The sequence below is a fragment of the Gasterosteus aculeatus genome, chromosome 13, assembly GCF_964276395.1.
Source record: "Gasterosteus aculeatus chromosome 13, fGasAcu3.hap1.1, whole genome shotgun sequence".
Taxonomy (NCBI): Eukaryota; Metazoa; Chordata; class Actinopteri; order Perciformes; family Gasterosteidae; genus Gasterosteus; species Gasterosteus aculeatus.
The window spans coordinates 16,001,172-16,028,345 of NC_135701.1; the positions used below are offsets into that span (position 1 = coordinate 16,001,172).

At 42.8% G+C, this 27,174-nt stretch overlaps 4 protein-coding genes across 37 annotated transcripts in view; 1 reads left to right on the top strand and 3 right to left on the bottom strand.

Annotated features, from left to right (window-relative positions):
* Positions 1-5,688, bottom strand: part of rimbp2b (RIMS binding protein 2b) — a 63,998-nt gene extending 58,310 nt beyond the window's left edge. For 25 of the 29 annotated variants that reach the window (XR_013452007.1, XM_078086905.1, XM_078086925.1 and 22 more), the window contains exons 1-2: positions 5,593-5,688; positions 5,371-5,502 (exon numbers count right to left, since the gene is read on the bottom strand). Coding sequence is in view for 24 of the 29 variants with exons in the window: in XM_078086905.1 (XP_077943031.1) it covers positions 5,371-5,502; positions 5,593-5,658 (198 nt within the window). In the remaining 5 variants the exon portion in view is untranslated. Of the gene's footprint in view, positions 1-2,654; positions 2,861-5,370; positions 5,503-5,592 lie in introns of those variants that run through there. The other 4 variants (XM_078086912.1, XM_078086911.1, XM_078086919.1 and 1 more) reach the window with 3 other exon arrangements.
* A 1,336-nt stretch (positions 5,689-7,024) lies between these two features.
* On the bottom strand, positions 7,025-11,625 carry LOC120831016 (excitatory amino acid transporter 3-like). Of its 2 annotated transcripts, XM_078087425.1 has the most exons (12): positions 11,420-11,625; positions 10,645-10,785; positions 10,085-10,177; positions 9,788-9,896; positions 9,650-9,692; positions 9,503-9,565; positions 9,201-9,388; positions 8,904-9,017; positions 8,683-8,805; positions 8,398-8,589; positions 7,805-7,939; positions 7,025-7,706 (listed from the first exon to the last, which is right to left on the bottom strand). In XM_078087425.1, exons 1-12 carry the CDS (start codon positions 11,502-11,504, stop codon positions 7,604-7,606), a joined length of 1,389 nt encoding a protein of 462 aa, XP_077943551.1. In that variant the 5' UTR covers positions 11,505-11,625; the 3' UTR covers positions 7,025-7,603. The 2 variants fall into 2 exon arrangements, with proteins under 2 accessions (XP_077943551.1, XP_077943552.1); XM_078087426.1 differs by lacking the exons at positions 10,645-10,785; positions 11,420-11,625 and adding an exon at positions 10,419-10,543.
* A 1,011-nt stretch (positions 11,626-12,636) lies between these two features.
* On the bottom strand, positions 12,637-18,950 carry stx2b (syntaxin 2b). 2 transcript variants are annotated; one of them, XM_078086926.1, is made up of 12 exons: positions 18,887-18,950; positions 18,555-18,764; positions 18,398-18,472; positions 18,212-18,311; positions 17,364-17,438; positions 17,192-17,265; positions 17,004-17,112; positions 15,510-15,583; positions 14,887-15,024; positions 14,634-14,744; positions 14,387-14,506; positions 12,637-14,283 (listed from the first exon to the last, which is right to left on the bottom strand). In XM_078086926.1, the coding sequence occupies exons 2-11, from the start codon at positions 18,582-18,584 to the stop codon at positions 14,411-14,413; spliced, it is 882 nt and encodes a 293-aa protein (XP_077943052.1). In that variant the 5' UTR covers positions 18,585-18,764; positions 18,887-18,950; the 3' UTR covers positions 12,637-14,283; positions 14,387-14,410. The 2 variants fall into 2 exon arrangements, with proteins under 2 accessions (XP_077943052.1, XP_040052609.1); XM_040196675.2 differs by lacking the exon at positions 14,387-14,506 and having other exon boundaries at positions 18,555-18,912.
* Positions 18,951-19,764: 814 nt separating this feature from the next.
* The window catches only part of adgrd1 (adhesion G protein-coupled receptor D1), a 33,508-nt gene continuing 26,098 nt past the window's right edge, over positions 19,765-27,174 (top strand). For 2 of the 4 annotated variants that reach the window (XM_040196374.2, XM_040196375.2), the window contains exons 1-10: positions 19,765-20,179; positions 20,299-20,335; positions 20,569-20,685; positions 21,322-21,420; positions 21,812-21,934; positions 22,040-22,216; positions 23,716-23,973; positions 25,164-25,231; positions 25,740-25,889; positions 26,024-26,074. In XM_040196374.2, the coding sequence (XP_040052308.1) occupies positions 20,105-20,179; positions 20,299-20,335; positions 20,569-20,685; positions 21,322-21,420; positions 21,812-21,934; positions 22,040-22,216; positions 23,716-23,973; positions 25,164-25,231; positions 25,740-25,889; positions 26,024-26,074 (1,155 nt within the window). In that variant the 5' untranslated portion in view covers positions 19,765-20,104. The remainder of the gene's footprint in view (positions 20,180-20,298; positions 20,336-20,568; positions 20,686-21,321; positions 21,421-21,811; positions 21,935-22,039; positions 22,217-23,715; positions 23,974-25,163; positions 25,232-25,739; positions 25,890-26,023; positions 26,075-27,174) is intronic. The other 2 variants (XM_040196376.2, XM_078086927.1) reach the window with 1 other exon arrangement.

Consider the following 27,174-nt stretch of genomic DNA (forward strand, 5'->3'; position numbering starts at 1 on the left):
GACAGATGCTTGTTTTGTCGTGCACGGGACACTCGGACGATCAGAGCGGGCGTTGAAGCGGGCGGCAATGATAACGCACTTTTCCATCCCGAGTCCTCTTTACAGAGGTTTCCCAGTGAAGACGGTGTATGCAGCAGCGGGCCGTGGACCCTGCTGTTCATGTCACTAATGCCTCGCGCCGTGGCGAGGTCACGTGCTTTATCCAGGCCACATCCAGGCGCCAGCAGCAGCAGTGGTCCAGCTGTTACTACAGCAGCACCTCGGCCACTCACGAGCACGCTGAGCCGTGCTCCTCTCACACCGCTGCATCCTTCCACTGAGCAGCCATGTCCGTCACTTTGGTAGCACTCCTTCCTTTATTTGTGCCACTCCAGCCCCAGCACAGAGGTCAATGCTTTATACTGCAGATACCAAGCAATATGCACACAAAAGACTCTGGGAGGGATTTCAACTGAGCAACCTGATCGCATATAACGAGAAGCGTATGTTGAAGATAATAGCTTTGTCCCAAATTCCAACTCTGCTGCCAGTTCGTGTCTATATACCAATGTAATGTACATTTCCCAAAAAGTTGCTAATAGTGTCTTATCCAAGGTTGCCAACGCTAAAAACCCAAGCTGCAAAGTGTTCACCATCTTTACATAGACCTAAACAGACCAGCTTCAAAGGGAATTTCCACACCACAGCATTTTTATTATTTCTTCCGAACCTGCTTAGCATTTGTTTTAGCTCAGAGCCAAACTGATAACCCTGCATGCTAAAATCGTGATTTTAACTCACACAATCACAGATGTATATGCATTCATATGTATGTATCTCAGTTTCAGTAAATACTGTCAAACATATATACGTAAGTATATCTACGTAAATGACAAAAATGCATTTAAAAACACTTTCTCCATCACTTTATCTATTTATCTTGTACTAAGGCTCTGCCAATTAATGTTTTTGTATTGAAACATGGATCAAATGTCTACTTCTTTGAGAAAAGGCCCATTCCTTTTGCATCCAGTGACCATTTTAGTGTCTTCCAGCACTTACGCGGCTCTCATAAGCCTCATTTCCAGACGCAGTAACCCACTGTTCACTGCAACAACTATAAAAGACCACCCTACACCTAAAATAATTTATGCAAATGCCAAATTGCTCCACTATGGTATAAAATCAGTAGGCAGTTTTTACATTAAATTAAGTTTTCTGTGATTTACAACCAACTGACTGTGGTGAACAACACCCGGTTTGTTGCTTCCACCAAGAAGAAATAATCAAGTTCATGCAAATATTATTTAACCCAAGGCTGGATAAAAAACACTGAACAGTATTGTTCCTCCCTTCTCGAACTCCCCCACCACCAACACCCTTGTCTCCTCTCTCCAACTCATTGCAGAGAATATTTTATTTTTAAATCTGAATCCCCGTCTCCTTTGCATCGTGAAGATACGAGTATCTCGCAGGCAGTTCAGGGATAACCAGTGGAATGATGAATGGCCATGCGAGCTTGTCAAGGCAGACAGGAGGAGCTACAGCATGAATGAAGTCTGGGAGTACTCTCTCGTACGCGAGGTGTGGGTCGAGTCTGACAGCCCTAATTACGGCAGCTCTTGAAATGAGTGACCTTGGGAGGCAGCAGAAACACCCATGCGTGTGTGCACACATAGTAAGAAAAAAAATATCACAGTTCACCTTCCACTGTTTGTTCACCCTGCCGCCCTCTCCTCTCGTGACTGCCACCTATAGGATCATGTCTCACTGCATTTGAGCCGGTGACACAACACACTGAAACACGTATGCTTTACATATCTATTTATACCCTCTACAAGCCACGGCGATCCTTTGTAATGCACACAAACACAGTCAAGGACATATTTTCGGTATGTGGGGGGGGGGGGGCACCAACCTTACAGTGTCTCTCGTTGTCTTAAGAGCTTTAAGAGGCATCTTACACGGGTAAACAGCGCTGATGGATCACCTGCACAAATGTTTCTCAAAATCCACGCGCGCAATGAGCGAGCACCAGATGACTCTACACACTGGCAATTCATTAACAAAACTGAATTTACACTGATGATTTTATTCAACTTAAAACTGACACGTCCCCCTTTGCCTGAGGGGTCTGCAGAAAGCGTGATTTCACAGACATGGAGGACAGTGACAACCGGGGACCGACGTCAATCCTAAACATCACGTTGCATCCCCCCTCGATGATGCTCACACTGCTCCTGCTGTAAAGTGCTTTTAAACACACTGCAGTGTGTTTTCAGTCAGGATGAGAAACTCATTACAACAATTAGACAGTGAATCCTCATGGCATGCAAATGATGTGCAATGTCCTCTGGCTCCACTCAGTGCTGTCAGATCTGGATATTCTGAATATCCTATGCAGACCAGCTAAAAAAAAAAACAGGTGCAACCCTCTCTTAAGAAATGCCTGAACGCATAGGTTCTTACATGAGTGCTATGAATACACTTCAATCATTGTAGCCGCTAAGAGTCTAAAACACTAAGACACGATGATCCTTATCCCTCCAGCAGCAGCATCAGCATCAGCAGCAGTGCCCAGGGATCCTGCAGCACAGGCAGCACAACAATCCTTTGCTCACAAAATCACACACACACATGCGCGGCTTGACAGCAGACAGTCCATGGCACGGTACCTTAGCAAAGGCAGGTGTTTCCCGCTGTGTAGCACGGACAGAAAGCAGCAGAACAAGGACGATGGCTATGGCAGCTCTGTAGCATAAAATGGTTCATCAATGCTCGGCAGAAAGAGGCACAGCCAGGCAGCACGGGCAGAGAGAGTAAGAGACAGAGAGAGAGAGAGAGAGAGAGAGAGAGAGAGAGAGAGAGCATCACTCAACTCACTGTGCAGCAGAGCACGCACACACACCAACACGCCCCCTTTCTCCCTCTTTCTCTCTCACTTTCTCTCTCACACACACACACGCACACACACACACACACACACATACATACATACATACATACACACGTGCACGCGCACGTGCTTAGTCACAGACACAGGCACAGGCACGCAGGGGGTGCAGAGGCAGTGCAGTGCGCAGCAGCACCGAGCAGCGCTCCCTCTCCAGGATGTCTTTTGTCTCCCTTAATCAGAATGGGTCATTCTCTATCTTATCCTCAGCAGTCACAGATAATCCTGTCAATAAAGCCTTCCAGCCACGTGCTCCGTCGTACCGCCTGACCACCTAACCGCCACTGATGAGCAGCCACGATTGAAGCTGGCAAGGTCATGTGAGGTTCTCTGGCGTCCCCATTGGTCTTGGTTTTGTTGCATTGTGTTTCTCTGCAATTTATTCCATTGCAAGCGGATACAGGGACTCGGCCGAGCCTCGTCGTGGGTCATTATGCCACACAGGCTACCTGGAGGCGCAGCTTGACGAGTCGAATACTCACCAAAGGGTGGTCCAGACCAATCAGCTATCACAAACCGCAGCTACACTAAAACCATCCAATCACAGATCAGGGAATCAAGTGCAGAAGGGGATTACAGGGGATTATTTGGGCCATCCTGGGTTTTTTTTCCCTTTGGGGAGATGAAGAGGAGGCTGCCCTCTGTGGCTGACAGCGGGGCTGCACTGTGTTGTGGGAGAAGGAGAGAGGAGGAGCAGGGCCTGAAACAGATATGCTTTCCTCAGCAGGGATGCCTAGCAACCACATCAGCTCCTTACCTCTGTTTGGAGGCTTTCCACCCCCCCGCCAGACCCGCAAGACCCTCAATGCAATCCCAATTGAGAGCCTACATTGCACAGGTCGACACTCAAGGCAGAACGATATCACACACAATTGATGTCAAATGCTCCTGTCCTCTACCAGTAGTGGGCAAACCGAAGCTCTGACGATGAGCAGGAAGTTCAACTGATGTTTTCACTATAGCATCAGCTGCTCTGGGCAACTTTACCGTAGATTAGGTAACCTCGAGGGCCATTAGTAGATTAACTAAAACATAATACACTGCGGGATTGAAAGTGCAAACATAACACTTCTGTGTCACTTTGTTTTAATTCCATTATTTAGGAAAGGAGAAGTCATGATTGACCTTCAAATGGTCATGTGCTTTCAATATTTGGGTCAGGTTGAAGAGAAATATAGCTGAAGGAGCATTTTAATAAAATATAAAAAAGTTAAAATTTGGATAATATCTGAGTGTTACATTACATACATTTCTGACTCTTCAATAGGGAGGACAAAGCTAGGGGCACCAACCAGCTGGTGCTGCTGGACTTTTATTCATTATTCATTTTATCTATTTTTTCATATAGTGATTCAGAGGATGCCTCCCTACCTGAGAATATTAAAGGGAACCAAACCCGTTCAGACAGCTGTCAGAGGATGTCAGAAGGCAAACCAGGAGCTGGAGGCCTGCCTCGACTCAGCTGGCTGAGACACGTTTGGAGGTGTGAACAACTGTTTTGACATTGCCTTTTGTGAAGAAGGTTCTGCAGATTAACGGGACGTTGTGTGAGGCGCAGCAGCAACAAATACAACAAGAGCGTTGGTAGCTCGTACTCGTGGTGCGAGGTGCTGCACCTCCTTGTATCGGCGGTCCCGTCCTGCCTCCTGCTGTTTGCCTGCAGAGTCAACTACTGATTCTGTCTGAAGTAAAATCATCTTTACAAATCATCACTCCGAAAGGAATAACAGTGGATCGTAAGGTAGCAAAATCAAATTTCTGATATTGACAATAGAAAAAATACGTTTTTGCCTTGATGAAAATATCTATCTGCCAGTCTTCAAAAGGACAGTGTGTATTTTGCACACAGGAATGCAATGCTAGTGGCTCAATGCCGCAACACTTAAAGTTAAGAAAAATGTAACTACAATCCTCCAGCTGCACAAATGTCTGTCCTTACATGTATTATGTATACATATCGCCCGATATGCTTATTTAACCGAATGCTGTAGATCATATTATGGTTAACAACAAGGTTACCAAGTATTTAAAAATGAACATATAACATTTTTTCACAAATATAAACATGATGTGTAGGTGTGGGTATGTACCATTCTAAACTAATCCAAAAAAATGCATTATATAACGAAATGTTGTGTAATCTCTTCGTAAACAAGCAAATGCCACTTGCATTACAAAATCTTGTTTGCTTGGTGGCGAAATGGATACGTGATAAAAACAAAAAAAAATCACCGAGTACCACATATGGCTTCACTTGATTACTGTTGAGCCTTGGTGACAGTAGAGAGTCTTGGCTGAGGAGTGCAGGCTGCGGTCAGATTATTGCTGCAGGCATCAACAAGTGCTGATCCCGATAGTGTCCAGACACGGACGAATCAAAGCTTATTCAGCGGGAGCTTAACAGCCCCGCACACAGGCGGACGACGCACAACGCTCACCTTATCGGTGCCCCTCGCCCGGTTGTTCTTCTTTATGGTGGCAAACCTCTGTTTCTGGCTCCATGTTACTTCCCACTGTGACTGTTTGAGGAGTTTCTCCACCTTACAAGTCTTCTGACAACCCATCGTCCCCTGGCACATACAAACAGATGTCAAGTTAAGCCGTGCATCAATCACACATCTCAATAATACATTCTCGCTCTGTTTGCAGCCGTAGCCTACCATGACAGAATGGTTTGCACGCTTCCCCAAACGCTTGTCATGATCAGCAGTGCTGGATGATGTCATAACTCCGGCATGTTCGGATTATAAATATCTGTATTCAGCAGAGTTACATAATAATGGATGTTGGATTATTGTCGGTACACACAGACAGAAAAGATGGCACAGCTGCCACAAGAAATACACTTTATGACAAAACCATCTCAAATTAAATTGACTTGATCAACAAAAACAGGCAAGAGTTGCATGTGAGAAATGTTCTTTGCATCTAGAGGACACAGGAATTTCTACTGAAATAAGATTTCAAAATCAAGTAGATTTGTTTTATATTTGAAAACGCACCCTCGATAAAGGATAAACTGGGCTCCAGCCGAATAGAGAAAACAATTAAAATGCACAGTGTTTTGCTCCATCACTTGCTGTACAGTTTGCACTGGGTCATCCCGGCCTGCGTTATCCAAAGAAACACTGCAGAAGAGGCTATTTTCCCTCGCTGTCAGATCCAATTCCAGTAAGACCGAGCACTTTATTGTATGCAACTCACTCGCAGAGGCGTATCTCATACAATCCACACAATAACTGAAACATCAATGTGTTCCTTCTCTACAGGCCTCCTGCATCACTTGTAGAGACGGCAATACTGACCATTTTTGTTTCCTCTTTTGCTGTAAATGGTATTTATTTGCAGGGATCTTTAGCCAGAGTCCACTCTGTTGGCCTTTACAGCGCTTTTAATGATCAGATCCTCTTCTGGGCAGCAGGGATTCGTGACTCACTCAAGTACTATGACACGTATTCTTTGACTAAGAGGTTAACAAGTTAACCGACAGAGTTATCATCATCCAAAGATGTGGACTAGTATTTTTAGAGCACTGCGGGTGTCCAAACTAACCTGAATATCTGATTTCTTCTCATTTTCCCCGGAACATTTGATGCGATACTTATGTATCTGCCAGATGCAATAAAGTACAACTAAGACAATGTTTTGGTAATGCATGCACAGAAAACACATATTGAAATAAACACAACTGACCATATCTGATATAATTAAACTTTTTTTTTTTAACATAACATTCATAAATAAATGCAGGTTTTGTTTCAGTCACCACAAACCCATCACCAATTATCCCGCCCAAAAATGAGAACATAGATTTTACTCATCACTCCTACAACGACATCATCAGACTTTTGTGTGGTATAACAACCAGATAAACGATGAGTCTGTCACAAGAATAAACAAATGATGTATGACTGAGGTTTGACCCTGTGACTCTCCCATCCACTGCAGGACTCACACTTGAGTGTGAGGGTGAGTGTCAAACAGGCAACTCGTGGAGTAAAGAACGTCAATTTATTTTGTCTAAGGGATAAGATATTTCTCCAAAATTGGAATAAATTTTTCCATCTCTCAAATTAAAAGACACAGAGTTCATTTTCATGAGACAAACATATTTTTTAATTTATTAAATCCAATGGGATTCTGTATTCAGTGAAAATAATCCAACAACATCTTAAATCCTAGATGCTTTGTATATGAATACATTTTTGCGAGGTCATTGCTCTGAACCCCGAGAGGGGGGCATTAAAGCTGATCCACAGAATGGCAGCGGCTGCGAATCCCCATGATGTCCCCTTCCTAGAAAGCCTCTGCACTTTGAGTGTCGGGTTAAGAAGCCAAAATTACAAAAACACACAGGACGTAGAAGCATGACACAGAAGGAAGGGAGACGAAGAGCCCACACGATAACTGGAGGTTCCTATTGACATTTTAAGCCTGATGTCTCAGACTTGTGTTATGTTCACGTCAGTATGGTGTGGTTCCACCTTAATGTCTTTTCAGCAGTTCCAGATTTGCTCTTTCCCTTTGCATTCTTTTGCATTAATGATCACAACTCATGTAAAATGGACCTTGTTGGCAGGGTTTTGCCAATAAAAAACTAAATTCAGAGTATGAACTAAACACCGGTTCAACACCATTCAGCCAAAAGACTCAACACTACTGTTCACCTTCTCATTCCCTGCTCATTTCTCCCAGTTCTTTTTCAGACAAATGCTGAACAACCGACACACACATGCAATCTCCCAGGACGTTGACAGCAGTGTTGAAGGCATCTCTGAAAGACACAAACACCAGACGAGGTCTTTTGTGAGATATGCATTGTGGGTTTTTTCATGCCAAGTGTAGTAATACCTGAAAAAACTAAAAACTTACAGCAGCCATTCTACTGCAAACAAAAGGGAAGCGTTTCTCGAAGGAATCCCAAGAACATTCAATATGAAGAATGTGATGATTGTTCCGGTGGCTGGGACCTCGATATCACCAATGCTGCATGCTGATACTGTCACACTGCAGACAAAACGTCAGAGTTGACCGTTGGAGATAATATGAAACATTTTGTTTTATTTCTTTTACTTGCTGGTAGGAATCCCATATTGTATATTATACTGCTTCAATGTCTCTGTTCATTTCCCACTTCATCCATTGACCAGTAAAACATAACAGTGTCCCACTGCGACCTTATGGTGATTCAGAGTTCATAAGAGTTTCAATAACTTGGCAATATTTAAAATACAAAGGAACATCTGCAGACAAAATTAACCAACATCATGTCTGGGCAGTGAGTGCAATAAAGTACAGAATCACAAAGGTAGGACTCCCTTCAGAGTTGGAGGAGCAAATTCATTCAGTGTGTATTCACCATTCTTAGAATTTAAACCCAACGCTTCTTACGATGACACAGAAGAAGGAACGTGATGAAGAAGAAGCTGAGTGAGTGAGCAAATAATCATTTGATTGTGACTCACCAAAGGAAAACCAGCTGGTTCCAGTGCAGATCGATGTGGTTGAGTTGGCTGATGAAAACCGCCGCCACCACATCATAAAGAGCGGTTCCGTCCATGTTGAGGTCGTTCCTGATCTGCAGCAGGAAACCGGTGATTCTCCTGTCCACCATGTTTTCTTCCTCACAGGATTGTAAAGTCAGCACGATCGCAGAGCTTGGAGATACAGCGGACCCCTTTTTAGTTCTTACACGTCTATTAACGATCTCTTAATCATTATATTATTTACTCTCATAAAGATACTTTTACTTGCGGGAGATGAGCAGGGCCCTCTTCGTGGCAGGTAAAACCCCCAGAATGACGGGGAGGGGGTTGCGTCTCACACACAGGATGTAGATAAGTGGTAAGACGATACATACATGGATCATGTGCCTGAAAAACAGCAGACAGAACTCAGTGAAGACCAACTGACAGCCACGGTTTACATGCACAGTGCAAGTGACAGTACCAAAGTGCAAAAGAGAACCTACCCAGACAAAACCACACCCACGAACTTTGCGAGTTGGAAGACAATCTCTTTGACGTTTCCCTCAGTCTCAATAACATAGTTTGCAGTCATGAATAACACTGCTAATGGCAATAAGCTGGAAAGGTAAGATCAGAATAAAAGGTTACAGGAATACTTCTAAATATTAAACATTTATTCAAACATATATTATATTATTTATGAATCTATTTTTTCCTGTTGTCAAGCTCTTTCTGTTATCGTTAAGAAACATGCTATACATATAAAGTCCAGGGTTTTCCTGCGTCGTGTGTTACCTTACCACATATATTTAACCTCGATGGTGAAGGCCCTGTTGAGGGAACGGAGGTTGTCCGCAAAGTGTCCACAACCTGATATTTCCACAGCCCCGAGGCTGACTCCGAGTCCATAAAGAACACTCCACAGGACAAGGCCCAAAGTGTTGGGCCTGTCAACAAAACCACGCACCCAACGCTGCGCTGTCGTGTTCTACGACAAAATAAAAAGCTCAGTGAGAACAGTCTGACAGCCATTTCATGTATTAATAATTCACCGTGTGAAAGAAAGAATTAGGGAAGAGTTTTCATTGTGGAGGGTGTTTACCGTTTCCAGGCCAGTACTTTGATTCACTTCACTTATTTCGAAGGGCACAAGTTTTGAACTGTACTGAAGACAAGAAAGGAATGACTTCTAATATTACATGTTCTACCTCATGGTTAAAATACCCCATAGCTGAGCAATGAATCACACCTGTTGAAACATAGACTTTATGAAACTTTCTGGCACCAAGTTCCTGTGGAGCACAAAAAAAAACTGAATAGAAATATTATTCGGCTTGTAGAAGTTAATGAATCTGATAAGAAGTGAAGAGAAAGACTTTCTTCTGACCACGCTAGATCCCCCAAGGCCTCCAATGAGGGGAAGTCCTCCTCATCACCAGCTGTCTCACCAGCATTGTGACTGGCGCCCGGCTGGACCAGCAGAACCAACATCAGTCCTACAACACAAAATCCAGTTGAAACTCAGGAGGCCCAACGGTGTATTCTACAACTCTTTCCCAGGAATCGAACACACCACTATGCAAACGCTCGATTAAAATATCAAACTGGGCTGACTAAGCTATTGGACTATATATCTAATAAACGGGTAAGTGATAGAAAATCGTGTGTGTTGTATTTCTCTTACCAATAGCCATCGCCAGAAAGGTGGTTATAACCCAATATACTACTGAGCGCACGGCGATTCTATTGGAGAGGCCGACATTGAGATCCCAAGTTACTATAAAAAATAAAAACATGGTGTCGAAAGATGGAAGTTAGAACATCAGTTAAATAATTTCATAGTTAGACTTGATTGTGATCATTAAAAATGTTAACTAACATAGGATATCGTCATTTTTGGGCTGGAACAAAAATGACCAATAACGTTTTTTAGATTTACAATATCTAACGTCAAGGCGTTAATTAGCTAATTTAATGAAAATACCATGTTTGAAATATTGTAAGATATTAATATTTACGTTAGCATGAATGTCATGCAAAGTTAAGGCAACCTTACTCTGCTTTAGCGTTTATTTATCCACTCCAAGGATTTCTTATATTACTGTCAAATGGAAGACATGATGCATTATGTAATAATTGGTGATTATTCAAATCAATATAATTAGGATTTCTGAATTTCTATGTGTGAAAAATGTATTACCTGATGTAACAATTGACAGAACGTGACCTACACGTGTGTCTTACCGCGAGCCAGATTTGTAAGGAGAAGAGGAACCATGAGCATCTCCAACAGCCGCATGAGTAAATTCCCAAGGATGCTGATGAAGTCTTTGTCCAGGTTTGTCATAACGACGCAGGTCTTTAGAATCATCCCCAAAGCGACACCTGGAAGACAGTAAAATGGAAACGTCGACACAGCAAGGGGCTTCAAACCCCTGAGAACACAAATGTGACATAAACCATTTTACAAAACTAACCATGAAAAAAAAAAACAAGTCAAAGGAAATACAATATTACGATAATAAACCACAAGTCATCATGGTTACAGGTATTTCAAATCACAGGCCTTGTCTGCTGAGATTTGACACACTTTATAGTTTGGGCTTTCCTCAGCAGAAAGATGCATCCTCCAACAATATGTGGTGTTTTCTTTTATATGCTATAAACGTTTCCTGAAATGACTGCCAAGACTTGATTGAGATCATTAAAATGTTAACTAACATCATAGGATATTGTCATTTTGGGGCTGAAACAAAAATGACCAATAACGTTTTTTAGATTTAAAATATCTAACGTCAAGGCGTTGATTGGCTAATTTAATGAATAAACCATGTTTGAAATATTGTAATATATTAATATTTACGTTAGCTCATCATAAAAATGGATTAAGATTTAACGTTGGTTCTAACGTCTGCCAGTTAACGGTTATATTACCGTTACGGAGAGCGATGATTACACGTTAATTAACGTTAGTCACCTTGATTGATTCATGCTGTTCATGCAACACAACGTCACTTACCCAGAACAACAGCGACCAGTCTTGAAAAGGTCATCACGTTCCTGCTGCGGAACAAGCCGCCAAACCTGCGCGATAAACTCTCCATTTCTCCTCAGAATAGAGGAGACAAACTCACTATTTATGTCTCTCTCCCTCTGTGTCGCTTTCATTCAAAGTAAATCGAATCTCGATGACACAACATAACATATCGTGGCTTTACGAAAGTAACAGAATATCTTTGAATGAATACAACAACAACAAAAACTAAAGATCCCTCGCGCTACAAAGTATTCATAGACGTGTAACGCGATCAGCGATACGTTCAAATAACTGAGAGGCGTTTAGTCCGTACTTTTTTCATTTAAAATAATCTTCGAGTGCAGTTTTTTTTGCTATAATTTCAACAAAAATGCGCAGTGAGGATGTTTGCTACGTCGAGTTAGAATTAGCAGGCTGATCATCAGCATCTGCTGAACCACTGATTCAACAGTAGCTGTTAAGAAATGTCGAACTTAATCAATGGTGGCGACACTATTGAGACCACTATAAAAAGATGGTCAAATGTATGAAAAGTAACAGGGAAATCAAGACTTTTGACAATCATGACCATGTGTAAAAAGTACAATATGTACAAAAGGTGTGGAGACAGTGTGCCAATTACCTTTATGACAACTGGACGTTGAGGCAGTAACAGCAAATGTGTATTTCTACACTTGTACATTTGTTCCTCAAAGCTCCCGACACCACAGAGATCGCATCCCTCTAAACTGCTGTGTCCGAGTCAAATCACAGATCACAGAATCACTTCTGACATCTCGGGTGTCTTACTCAGTGACCTGAAAACACCCTCATGTACAAATTTGAAGGACATTCCCGATTTAACTCTTCGTGTACCTTCGTGTAGTTTCCTTTGATCTAATTCAAAGAGAGACAATAATTTCCCCTTGGGGCACTTGCTTCCACTTTGTTCACTAATCTTGTTTGGTTGATTACACGGAAGTCAAGCTTTTTGTGCAAAGTGCTCATTAGTCCTCAAGTAAACAGCACCCTCTGCTTCTTTCTGTTTGCCTCCAAGCAAATTGAACTAGCAAACGCTTGGAGAGCTCAAATAACACACAAAATAACTTCAATTACGTCTGACAAATTCAGACGTTTGCAATTTAAAAGTACTCTCTGTGTCTATGACCTAATAAAGTCAACTTCAGCACCAATGTAAAAAGTAATAAACAAACAGTACACTCTCCAAAGTCTTTATTCTTTATTTACATTACTTAATTATTGTCTCAATATGAAATACAATATATAACTGATGAAAATAAAATGTATCAAAATTAAAATTTGTGCTCTTGAAATATCATAATCCAAGAGTCCTACAATGTAGAGCTCTTTTCACAATAAATATTTCGGTCATCACACAATTCTCAGTCAATAAATTAAGGTTTCATATTACACATCAACAATGAACTTTTATAACGCAGTCGTATTTTGAGTTATTGAATGAGACAATTATATTTGATTGATCTGAAAATATTTCAGCTGATTGAAACACAGCTAACTAGAAATGATACAGAGAATATCTTTTTTTTAATTTTCCATTTCTAAGCAAGTCCTGAGCTGTAGTAGTTTTACATTTAATCCACATGAATTGCAGTAAATGCAAGAAAAGAAAAGAGAAAATGAGGAGCCCATCTCAAAACATCAAAACACAAATTATGCTATTATTTGTGTTTCTTGTCAAGAGTAAAGTGAGATTATGGATATGACTCCCATTCCTGTACGCCAAATACAAACTGCAGCCACAAACTGGGAAATAATAGCGTGGCTTTACCAAAAGGTAACAAAATCATCCTTAAAGCTCTCAGACGACCACAACGCATGCTCTTTGTTTCACAAACGTCACACACATTGTGGATTTTCCACGGCCCGTGTTGCCGGAGAAGTGGCCTCCTTGAGACTCCGCTGGTCGCCCGGCAACTTCACACTGACAACAAGACTGCAGGAAGCCAACGCGACGGGTCTAGAAATAGTTTGGCAAACAACCCCCTCTCTAAACCATTAACATCCCTTATTGGCTAAATCTTTTTGTGTCCAGTCGTTATGCTAAGCTAAGCTAACAGCTGCGGCAGGTACAGACATGAGAGGTAATCAGTCTTCTCATCTAACTTTTGGCAAAAAGACAATTATGTTTATTTCCCAAAACGTATTTTGAAATTCTTTGACAAAGAAATATCGGCGAAGGATACTTAAAGGTAAGGTTGGTAATCCTAAGAAACCAGCAGATGTAGTCAAAATAAAAAACGTATCCAACAGTATCTAACTATGAACAATGTGACAAAGTGAACATGGCTGTTGCCATGATACTAGTTTTATAACATTTTTTTTTCACATTGTGTCGTGTTATGTGCATAATGTGATTGTTGTTTTCTAATGACCATTTCAACAGAAATATCTAAGATGTTTTTCACGAAGACTACCAACCCTGCCTTTTATATGAAAAAATGTTCTTCAATACGGAACGCATACCAGTTTGAAAAATGAATGTTCATTATACGGCCGCTAAGCAAAAAGCAAAGTGTGCTGACAGGACGCTTTGCTGCAGCTGCACCGCACGGACCTGCTCCAGGACGGTTCATCATGAGTTCTGGCGTTACTGGTGCAAAGTGGATCCCACACATTCTACTTACTCCAGTGCGGTGGAGAGCTCCCCTCCGTCACGTTCATGGGTGGTGAACGACTTATTGTCGTCGTATTGTGAAGCCGTTCTTTGTTTTCGTCTCTACTGCGGACTGCTGCCAGGGTGTGACTCACTACTCAAAGACTCCGACTATAATGATGAGTAAAAGGAGTAAACCTGCCGCCACACACATGATAAGGCCCAGGAGTTTCTGTCAAAAAGAGACGAACGCATGAAATATCCTGTAAAAAACGGTCTTCCTGGATGTGTGATGGATGGGTTTTAAGGGATGGACGTTGTGTAACGTGTGTTACCTCACGCTGCAGTCACAGTAGTTCTCATACAGGGGGCTTGGTTAGTCCAACAGACAGGCCGACAATTAGTGCAATGACAGCAAGCAGGATCAACAGAGCAAAGGCAAGGATAATGTATTTCTGTCAAGTGAAGAAGAAAAAGGTGTTATCGTGAAAAAAAGAAAAAATAAGTTGAATGCAGTTAAGTTGTCACATGTGAATTTGATATCCTGTATACTTGACATTCATTTAGGAAAGGAACACTTACCCTCCGGGATTTCTTCTGGTATCTCACTGCTTTTTTGGTCTCTTCCTTTGCGCTACAAATGTATTCGGCCGCATTGGAGACGTTCTTCTCAATGTTGTTAACCATTTCGCCCTGCAAATGACACAATCAGAAAAAAAACATCTTGAAGTTGGTGAAGGAGCTCAGAAGCAGAGAGCATGTTGACTAACTGAACCTTTTAGCTAGAAATCTCTCCACCTGAGACAACCGAACCACCTGACTTTACCCAACTTACCTGAGTTTCTACCAACATTGCCATGTCCATGAACATGGCGTGAAGCTCTCTGATGCTCGACTCCAGACGTATGATGTCCTGATGTCGGGACTCGATCTCACTCAGGGCCTGACGTGTGATCTGGGAATCAGAAATGATCTAAAGGAGAGAAGGTGGAATCATTTGTCTCAATACACCAATCAAATGCTCCAGCAGTGTATGTATATATATAAAATGTTTCACTCCTCCTCCACCACTAGATGTCAGTGATCGATTTGAACCCTGCAACAAAGGTATGCTATAATAATAATACAAATAATACTATCATTACATCAAATAGAGCTTAAAGAGCTTTCAAGAGATAAACAAAACAATAACACAATAATACGCAGCAAAAGTAAAATTCTACAGATGGATAGATGGATGGATGGATAATGATGGAAATAAGTTTAGGATATAAACCAAAGAATCAAGGGTGGTAAAGATTAAATATACTTAAAATAATACAAAAGCCTTTCGGAAAAGTGGAATTAAATAAAAGCAACATGTGCAAATAAGTTATAAATGTTGCTTGTTTTAATTGTGCTGGGAGTTTGTTCCAAGCCGCTGAATTACAAAGACATCGATCAATGACGAAAACTTACATCAGATGTGAAGATAGATGGATTTCCACTTTCTAACATGCCCTCTAGTTCTTCATCGGTGGTCACTCGTCCAGCTAAAATAATGAATAGCAGATCATTATCATCCAGCAATGAACACCCCACTGACTGATGCCATTTTGTTCTTTCTCTGGGGAACAGAATCAATCAATAACATTTTTAGAGGCAGCTGTGCTCACTGGACAGAGCGCGTCATCCGTTCATCCGGGGTTCCGCATGTCAAAGTTTCCTTGAACAAGACACCGAAGGAGCGGTTGAATGCAATTGTCAAATTTCATCCCGTTTCAATACGGGGCTTAATCTTGTAGCATACTTTTTAAAAACATAAAACTTGACGGCGTTTAGGAGCAGCACACGCAGGGTTGCTGTTGAAGTTAAGATGATTTTTAAGAACCAAATGACAAATGTTTTGAGTGCTAAAAATAAAAAAAAATGACAACTCTCAGTGGAACAGTTGCACAAAGTGTTCATTAGTGATGGTTGTAATTGTGACTACGATCAGAAGGTGTCTGAGGAACAAAGGGAGCCGGCAGCCCTCGCAGACAAACAGAAGGTGAGGCTCTATAAAACGGAAGGCTCTCTTTTCCCGGAGCCGCGCCTCCTGTTTCACAAAACCCTCCCCGGAGAGAGCGGAGATGGCCGTGCTCACCGACTGAGTCACACACCTTCTCAGCAATGATCCCCAGACGGCCGCAGCCCCAACACGTGGTGTGAGAGTCCACAGCGGCACAAACAGGTTCATGTGGCCGCGGCGTCGGGGGAGGGGGGGCGGGTGAACTACTGTTACACCGGCCGCTGTGCACTCTGCCCCGTTTCCCGGGCAACGCAAACACAACAAGGAGTCTCCGGTATCAGGCTCTTCGGTCTGCGCTGTGGAGAACTGGAGCCGCTCATTAACGCCGGCCGTGGGGACCGCAAGAGGCGCTGCTGTGTTGCGCCGCTCGTGAGCATAACACAGTGCACTCTCCGCCATGCGACTCCCACGTTAAAACCAATTAACTCGTATGAATGCTAATATACTTATACGCCACGTACGCTGTGGATTCTTGGTTACACATCCTGTTACTGATGAGCCCACATACTGGGTTCATTCATTCTGGTTTGTCAGTAACTGACTCCTGCCAGTGTCTCTCTTTGCTTGGTGCTCTCCTGTTCTTTGATCAATCCCACTGCCATTGAAGCGCACAAAACATTGAAAATCCAACGTCTGGATGAGATCGATTGAGACACATTTGAAGTCCTGCCCTGCTGCAGACTATGTTTGTCCACACTTCGTGTCCAGAGAAGCAGACAGGAAACCGGTGGGGTCATTTTCCTGGATCCTGTCCAGCTTCAAGGTTTTATTCGCCACTCTTTTATCTCTAGATTTACAAATTGTGTCCGAGCAACCGAATTCAAGCCATTGATGTGTTAACAAAAACGGGAGTATCTCCTGTTTGTAGTTGCAATTTGCATTCATTAACATGTATCACTTACTTATCTCCAGCTGTCTCTGGATCCTTCCTTTGCTTCTTTCCCGAAAGGACACCTGGGTCTCGTTGTACTGGGTCATGACCTCCACAAACTTCCTGGACAGCACAGTGTGCTGAGGAAGAGAAAAGCCACGTCTGAGCGGGACGTGTAACAGCTGTCTTACTTGGCCGCCGTCAAATCTTCTTCCTAACCTGCGTTTTCTGGATCCTGAAGTCAACCGAGGACCTGTTGGCGGCATCGTCTTTGGGCATGCTGTGCTCCATGGCTTCATAGGGGGGAAAACGTTAGCACGCGTTATATACGGCAGAGGAGGGTGAAGTCAATGAACAGGTGTGAGGGCAATCGGCTCATAGTTCAGCTCACATTTGAGTTTTGTTCGCACCACGTTGGCATTGCCCTTGATGTCGTTGGTCAGTGCATCAAGCCGGTCCTTTGTCCCTTCACACAGACACACATAGGAAACTCGTCAGGCTTGAGTGTGTTGGGGAAAAATCATGTCATCCAGCTAATCACTGCGCCTCCCTCGCATGTAAATATTGAATTTACCGGGGTTTCATCTTGTTACTCGGCAACAACCCCGTGGCAATACTGCAGATGTCACACAGCAAAAAGGCTCTTTGTTTGTCTCTGCCGGTGACCCTTCCCCCGTCATGGATCTTAAAGCACAGTGCTGTGTTACATTAAACAAAATCACTGATGATGCCATGGTGCTGTAGACTGGCTCTTTGTCTCTCGCAGTGTCCTGAGGCTCAGGCTGAACAAAGCCAGGAACTGAGTACACACAGTGCGCAGTACGCTGCTCTCGCTCTCATGGAGCTTCAAACCATTGGAAATACTTTGCAAATGTATCTGATTAGTTAAATATAATCCATTCTACATCAGTGCCTGTAAACATCTGCAAATGACAGCATGTTTAAATCCCTGGCCGAGTCAGGCTCTAAGTCTCTCTCTCTATATTAGTCAGAGCCTAAACTGCAGTGGTTTGTGTTCACTTACAATGAGGAGGAAAATGTAACTAAAATAAGGGAGACATCTTCACTCTAGAGTCAAACTCCAGCAAACAGTTGTCAATAGAACTGTGTGTACAAATGAAAACCATTCAAATGTGCTCTGTCTTCATCCTAATCCTTCACGGACACACACACACACACACACACACACACACACACACACACACACACACACACACACACACACACACACACACTTACTGTCATCTGTGTTGGGTGCAGTCAGGATCATGCTGTGCATCTTCCTCACCTCCTCCACTTGGTAGGAGATCTTATCGATGAGCCCTCTGACTTCTTCCACCTGAATCAATCATAACACACCATGTGGGTTTAATCACGGCGGATCTCCAAACCTGTGCACATCCTGGAAGTTGCAGTGACACCCACCCTTCTGAAAAAGCTCTCCATGAAGCCGTCTTTGTCCACTGCCACCATGACCTCCTCCTCTGCCAGTGACGTACCCTGCACGGGGGGTCACATATGACTGTGATGCACGTTGTAACCGTGAAGTTGTGAGCAGTTAAAGCAAGAAAAACAAACTCACAGCAGTCAGTTGGTCCAGTCGGTCCTTCATCGCTCCGATCAGCTCGTTTTCTGCCCAGATGCTTCTAGTAAAAGCCCCGCCGGGTCACGCTGCCAGGGCCCATTGATCCGGCTCACTCTGCGCTGGGCTCCAGATTGTCGGGTAATTGAGACGAGAAACACACCGAGCCAAAATCAGCCGCGCTGTCCGGGCAGCGGGGACCGGAGGAGTCTGAAGAGTTACAATTATGGAGAAACCGTGTCTGCAATGCAGTTCGAAATAAATAAATAATACAATGCAATGAACTAAAAGGGCAAAAGCGTCGGAGTTTCTGGAGCACTCCGTGTCAATACCTCGGGATCTCTCTCTCTCTCTCTCTCTCTCTCTCTCTCTCTCTCTCTCTCTCTCTCTCTCTCTCTCTCTCTCTCTCCGGGATCCGCCTCTCTCTCTCTCTCTCTCCCTCTCTCTCTCTCACACTCTCTCTATGTCTCTCTCCCTCTCTCTCACACACACACTCTCTCTCCCCCTCCCTCTAACTCTCCCTCTCTCTCTTTCTCTCTCTATCGCACCACTGAGCCTTTTGTGGTTGATTGTGTGAAAACTGGGACTTTATTGGCTGGTGAATAGTTGTTTGACAGCAATCCCACCACGACAGTTATATAAGAAAGTGTAATGAATAATGGATAAACACGACCGAGGTGACCATTATTCCAGTGACAACATAACCAGACGGTGGCGCTGTTTACCTTGATATGTATGCACGTGTCACTCCAGTGTTTCCGACCTGTTGGTTTCCTCCTATCCATTAACATATATATGCAATATATAAAAAGGACACAACAAAACTTAATTTAAACATGTATTGAATATATGAGTGGTTTAAAGTAAGTTAACCTAAACCAACCATGTCCCTCATAAACATTATATCATATCGATGTATTGTTGATATATATATTATATTTGGGTGGCAGGGCTGTGCTTCAGTGATCTCTCGGTCTGCCTTCCTTCCACGCAGGATGTCCCTCTTGCTCCCACGAGTCCGGGGTGTCCTCCTGTAATTTAACCCCAAATATATTCACGAGTCCACGTTAATGGGCATATTTGATCCAAACAGCACTTGGGATCTCATTCGTTCCCCGCGCCATCTCCAATTACGCACAAGTCCGTTTCCAACGCCCCCCGCCCCCTCAAAAGATCCAAAAATGACATCACGCTTTGCAATTCCCACGTTAGGTCCAACAAGCCGGTACAGAGCTCCTCTGCTCTTTGCCGCAGAAACTCACAGCAACAACTACTAGTTCACTGAAGCAAACAAGACCACGGATCTACAGTTTTCTACATGGAAGTTGTTTAGATTTCTATCCCGAGAATGGAAACTTTCGTTTTTCGCCTCATGCCAGGACACTAAATTGATTCCTTTTTTTGTTCTAGTGTCGTTTAAATTACTTATCTATATTTTTAAGCTTGGAAACTGGACTGATCAAAAGCTTTCATATCTTGGAATAATGAGTGGCTCCTCCTGGATTCACCATTATTTGTGGATTTAACCCCTGTTTTAGAAAAGACTGTAGATGGTACATTTTACAGACGATATGGACTTTCCTTTGCGAATTCACCTTTTTACTGCTTTTGTCTCCTGTATTAAGGTAAGCTCATGAACACACAGCACTTTTAGACTTCATCCTTTCATATTATTCACAGGTTGGAGGATTTATTGTGCGGCATCTTCATGCACGTACATATACTGTATATTATTTCTTCACAGGTTTATGCTCAAGTGGTTCTACCTGCAAAGCATCCAGGTAGTAATTATCTTTGTATGGGGGGGTGCTGGGATCTCCTTCAATTTTCTGTGCTTTTTTTAAATTTTAAATTGCAAAATTCAAATAAAAGAGCATAATTAACATTTGTAGAATGAGAAAAAATGTGAACCATGAAAGCGGCAGGAAATGTAATTTTCCGTGATGCGACAGAGCTTGATTGCTGATTAAAGGGCTTTCTAAATGCTTGTTTACCCCAAAAACTCTCCGTCCAGGCCTGCAGGTGTTGGCCTCGGCCTCACATTATTGGCCCCTCGACGCCGTGGATGGAATCCATGAACTGTGGGACCAGATTGGAAACAGACCAGGTTATGTTAACGGAAGTAACATAAGTATGTGCATAAATAAGCAGACTGTGGATAATACTCGTAGGAATGCACCAGCTAAATGTCTCGCTCCCTGCATGGTCTCAAGCTTTTGTTTTTCCATCACCCACCTTCCAGCCACAGGCATCGTGCTTTTAAATGTGCTGCTGTTTTCAAAGTGTTTATGTTGTAGCTCAGGTTTATCACCGAAATTAAGAAACACAATATGGTGTGTGCCATAATTTATGATTGAAAATTCTGCAATCATTTACGTGGAGTATCCAACAATACGGAAGTGGCAAATGTAAAAGAAAAAGTAAAGAATTTCTGTTGTTTTAATTGATGACGGACTGACAGACGATAACTTCTTCCACGTGCGTTTATTTTGCAGCCTTGTTGTCACTCCATAAGTCTTTGCAAGGATTTTATAAAAATGTCAAAATTGAAGAGGGATCAGGTATAGACTTGAGAGTATGATGTGGAGTCACTCCTCAAGTGAAGGAGACAAAAGAGCTGAAACTCTTTGAATGCTGCCAGCATCACTCTGTCTCATACCTGCACACCACGTTCCTCCTGTTGTCTTCCCCTCACTGTTCTCTTGTGTCCTCTGTCATGTGTCCACGTAGGTGCGAATCACTGTTTTTCTCCGTTGTCTTTGTCCAGCGCTCAGAATCCACAACCACACTGTGCTCCCTTCCTCCCATAACTCTTCCTATGTGTATACCAATGACTCTGCCTACACTAACATTTCTGCAACAGTAGGTGAGGATCAATCACTTTCCACTCACTGAAATTCATTCGTGCATCACTTGCTGCTCACTGTGGTCCTCTGTGTGTCTACGCACGGTTGAGCTGTTGAGTTCGTAAAGTCTTTTGTCCATGCAGCACAATTTAAGAATTCTGATTCTTTTCGTGTCGTTTGTTGTTGTTCGTTAGCTTTTATAAGCATCCACGCAGCCCGTTGTATTATTACATGAGGTACCACGAATGCTGTGAAACCTTCACGTTCATCCATCGTAGCGTAAACAATAAAGTTAACTGTAAGGGAAGTGATCATTTAGAATATTATATAGATATATAGACTCACTGGATAAAAGACCCTGCTTATATATTTCTAAGCGAAATTAAGCCCTTCATTTTTGATTTCCTGCAGATATTGTTGAGGGAATGGTCAACAAAGGCATCTTTCTAAATGGAGATAACGGCGGTACCTTTCTCCACTTTGGAAACTACCAGAACTCTTGTATCAGTGACCCTACGTGGTGTGGTCCTGGGGGTGAGTCCACATACACATTTGGCAAAAGATGAATTACTTTTAAACCATTTCAGTCTCTTGGATTGACGGCTGCGGGTTATTTTCCGTCTCTCCATCATTCTCCAGGGATTACCTTCTCCTTTTTTTGGAAAAACCAGGAGACACAGTCCCGTTTTGCTGTAGCCTCTGGAGGGAAAGTTATCTCCAACGGCTTCTCCGTGTACGCCAATAACCATGGAGGATATGTTGAGTTTTACACCAGAGGCAACAACCATAGATGGAAGGCCAACATCACCGTCCCCGGTACTGTGGAATAATTTGTATTGATATCACAGTGTTCTTTTAGTTGCTTTACTCCCATTGGCACCCATGAGGAATGTATTTGGGTCTTGGAAATATATGTTTTTGTCTTTAACCGTAAATTGTTTTGTAATTGCATTCACGATTTGGTTAACTGAAACCAGATGTAGCCGCGGACAGTTGATTTGGCAAAACGGGGATACATTTCATAAATCTTTTGCCGTATCACAACTATACAATTATTTTGGACTTTTAATGAACAGTCCTTTCCTTCTTAGATAGACTACAAGAATAGGATTGAGTTAGATGACATTTGAAACATAACTCATACCACGTGTCACAGTGTCACCAATACTCTGGAATTAACTGAGATTATTTTGACAAAATAGGGTCTCACAAGGTTTGATGTTATGTTTTGCTGCAGTTACTGAATGTTCACCCGTGTCATATCTCAACTTGAATTTAAATGTGGAGGAACAGAGGATAAAATGTCCTAAGTCCCATATGTGTGTCATGTCAACTTTTTAGGACATTTGTCAGTGTGAGGAAGAGCTGATAGATTAAACCTGGTACACTGTGACCAAATATAGAGATCACTTAAAGCTGAGAAGCTGTAACATCACACATCTCTGTGTCATGCCGATCAGACTTAATTGTACTTTGTGTTATGTGTTATTCAGTATAAAGTGATAAGACTCAAAAACTACAATGGTGAAACTGCAATAACCGAAACGATTTTAGGTATTATTATACACGACTTCCAGTGCTGCTTAATCACCACACACACTGTCGAAGAAGTGTGTTTTCCATTTGTCAGTTCGTGTTCGTTCAGTTTGTCAGGAAGTGTGAGAAAGAGCTGATAGATTAAACCTGGAGGTACACTGTGACCAAATATAGTGATCACTTAAAGCTGAGAATGTAACATCATACATCTCTGTGTAAAAAAAGAGAAATGTAAATGAGTCTTTGGCACACGATTCCTATTCTAACCGCAACTGAGATGTGTTTTGATCTGCTGGTGTTTTCTGATGCGTTGCCTAATGGGGGAAGTTCTTTTGTAGTGTAAAATTGACTGGAGAGAGCGTGCTGGAGCAGAACGTGCTTGACCTAATATTATCTTAGGCACACCGCATTCACTCTCGATCATGATGCAACAAAGACAAATAAAACGTTTTGATCTGAAACTAAGAGCCGACCAGCTCATCATGAAGTTTAACTCATCAGCAGCTATTTTGTTGAGCAATCAGCATCGTGTTCAGCTATGCTAGTTACGTTCAACGTTAGTTTCTCTTCCCGTTTGGTGTAATAAGTGACATGAAGGACATGCCGATCAGACTTAATTGTACTTTGTGTTAGGGTTAGGGGTTAGGGGTTAAAATGGCTCAAAACTACAATAGTGAAACTGCAACAACCAAAGCGATTTTAGGTATTATAATACGTGACTTCCAGTGTCCTGCTTAATCATCACACACACTGTTGAAGAAGTATGTTTCCTTTTTCAGGGCCTTACTGGACTCAAGTTCTCTTCTCATGGAAGAGAAATGGTGGCCTGAAGGTCTACATCAACGGGACCTTCACCGCTGGCGACACAGCTGGCAGTGTCTCAGAAAGCTACGGTGACCTCTACCCCGACCTCGTCATTGGAACGGGCAACGACAGGGCATATGGTCACTACGTAACCGGCGCCTTCGATGAGTTCGTCATCTGGGAAAGGGCCCTCACTCCAAGCGAGATCTTGCTCTACTACCGAGCGGCCGTCGGTAGGACATCCCGCTCTATTGCACAATGCGGCATATCTACTGTGGCTTCCCCCCTCTTGCAACTACTCTGAAGAAATGGATTATGAAGCAGTTTGCGACCTTTTCCTGAAGGCATTCCCTCCACGGCATTCCTGCATGACCACAAGATGTTCAACCAAACAAACGTGCCCAAATGAATGGCTCTTCTTGACAAGAACATTATCATGACCTTCCGCCTTACGCTTGACTTGGCTCACATGCTTCTGCCTAATATGTGTTGAGAAGAGTGCAGAGGCGTGTTGGGTCACAGGGGGCAGATAACTGGGACTTAACTTTATTGTTGTTACATGCTGGGAGGACCAAAAGCTTTGTTTTTGTTCTCTCGCTCTCCCTATTAATCCGATAGAGCGCCAAACCTTGACACAACTTATAAATTAAACAATTATGCGGTGTGGCTGTACAAGTTACTACGTTTGACACTAGTCTGACGAATGGTCACACCTGATGAAATGCACCTCTTTAGAAGGCAGGCAGAAGCTTCTTTTTTAAGCGTGTGAAGCCAACCGATTGGTGACGGTTAAAGATGTTTTAAAGTATAGAAAAAATATTCCTGTGCAGCGCGAGAGCGTCTACTGCTCGCAACATGTGAGGCAGAAAGGGGCACGCTGCCTTCATTTCTTCCCCCCAAGTAGTTACCAAAAGTAATATATTCCAGAGACCATTACCAGACGCAAAGAGCCCAACTGTTATGGTTACAGAAAAATATTTTTACTTCGTCTGCGCACTCCTATAAAACCTATTGAACCAAAGAAGAGCAGGAACCAGACTTATACCTCTACTATACGTCCATATATGGATGTTTTCTGGTGGCGAGTTAGTGCTGTTTTCAACGACGACAAAGACGTAAATGTACGTACGCCTTGTATAGAAGCTAGTCGCAGTGTATCGTGCGGTTGATTGTCACAGTTTTGTGGAGGTTGTAATTCATCTCCTCTCCTGACTGGGCATGGTCCAACCTCATAAACTGTAACCTGACAGAACGCAGCTACACACAGCAGCTCCGCGAGTTTAAGCTCCACCAAGGATCTAATCACGAAAATAATTCTCAAACAGGGATATTCAAACTGTAAAATTAAACACATTTACATGTCACCTGTGTGGTGCCGGACACATTGTAAAAGAGCCCTTTGTTGTGTGTTTTTTCTTTCTAGGGCAGGCAATGGTTTTTACCACAACACCCAGAGTCTCCAGAGAAGTCACTTCAACTGCACCAACAGCTGTAAGTTTGTAAGCTTTGATTTTGTGAGGAAGAAAAAAAAAAGCTGCAACACCTAAAAGTAATTGCATAAACTATACGTGTGAACCACAGATACAGCATGGAAACTGTCCTTCAAAAATGGAATGAGCATATTTGCATTCAGTTTTTGGAGTCTTTGCCAACAGTTTATTTGTCATGGAGCTGTATTTTCCTTTTGAAGATAGAGGAACTGGATAAAATGGATATTGGGAGCACATGTGAACCGATCCGTCCTGTTTATTAAAGGGCTTTGGAGGTAGAAAACGGATAAAGAAACAGAAGAAAGTGGAGACAGCTGCTCAGCAGTACGCACAAAACGTCTCCCTGTAGGGCAGCGGGCTGAAAAAGAGCTACACTGAATCACTTGTCCGAAGAGAATTTCCTGAGCTCGCTCACTTAACATCTTGTGTGTGTTGGAAAGGGCAGCTCCGTTCGGAAACCACCTTGTTGTGGTAAACTTAATCTGACGCCCAAGCCGTTGTCTCTGCAGAGCACCCCTGAAGTGAGTCCTCCTGTGATCGGCGGCCGGGGGGAGGAGAACCAAAGCCCTCGGCGTCCAGAGTCCTTGCCGGTGTTGGGCTTCCTTAAGGGGCTGCCCAACAGGACCATTCCTCACAACACTGCTGACAACCTCACACAGGTCTTGGAGCACAATCCAACAAACACACACACACACACACACAACAACTGCGAAAGCGGTTCACACATAGACACAATGCCCTCCCATGTGCATGTGATACAACAGCTCCGTGATGTCCATTTTCTTCCATACAGACCTTTCTCAAAAGTGTGGAAGAAGTGCTGTCCTCCCCTGGGCTGTCAGAGGTGAATTAGTTCACACTGTTGTTGCGCAATGTTTTAAACATGACATAGTGTAACATGCAATTTGGTGAACACTTTGATCCACGGCACTGAAAGGACGTATGAGTGTGAGATTTTAACACTGCATATTTTGGCAGAAACAGGGCTTGCAGCAATAGCAACAGTGGTAGTTCCCCCACACGGAATAACAATGGGCATTCAACTCTGGTGTAAAATTCTATAATACAGCACTGCTGACCTTAAGGTGCCCTATAACACAATGCTTTGAAAGTAAATTTAGAGCATCCATCCCAGCTTAATCTCCAGGTTCCTACATACAAACAGAAGGAAGGCATTTTAAGGCAAATGTGTGGTTCCAGCACATTTGCTTTCCAGCGCAAGCATGGTTGTTTTAGTAAGAGCAAGTTGAAACAGATGTTCACAGATGAGAAGGCAAAAACACATTAGACATTAGATACAGTGTTCGGACAAGCCCCTTGTGATTACCGTCTGTGATGAGATTCATGCTGAGTGATAGAAAGATGTCTGTCTGTATCAAGGTTTGCATGACTTTTAATGCACGCGTTGTATGTGATGTATTCAATTCAATTAAATCAGCTAGTTAGTGCAGCTGTGCTACTTTTCCTTAGCTTAGCATTAAAGCTAAATGCTAGGAAGTGTCTAAGCATCAAACATTAACCTTGAAGAATTAAAACAAATTGTTCCAGTGTTTACTGGGGTAATACATGAAAGTTTAAAGTTTTTTTCCTTCAGCATAACACAAACAGTTCCATCAGTTAATTGTTTCCTCTCCACGGTAATGACAACCTTATTCTCCCTGATTTGTAGCACAGGTTTATGAGTTTATACAGATTCTATGATCACAGATATTTTGTTACACGCTGGAAAGCTCCCTCCACAACCACTGAAGAAACCACACCCATGAACAACTCATTGTCCTCTGTGTTCCCCTGTAACCTATTTGATACTTGCAAATAGGGCCTGGGAAGATTTCCTTTGTACTTTTACCAAGAACCTTCCCTGAAGATGTGACACCGGGTCAAGCATGAAGCAACGCTGGATGCGTGATCAGTCGTGAGCGTTTGTCTGTGTGTCCTTCGTTT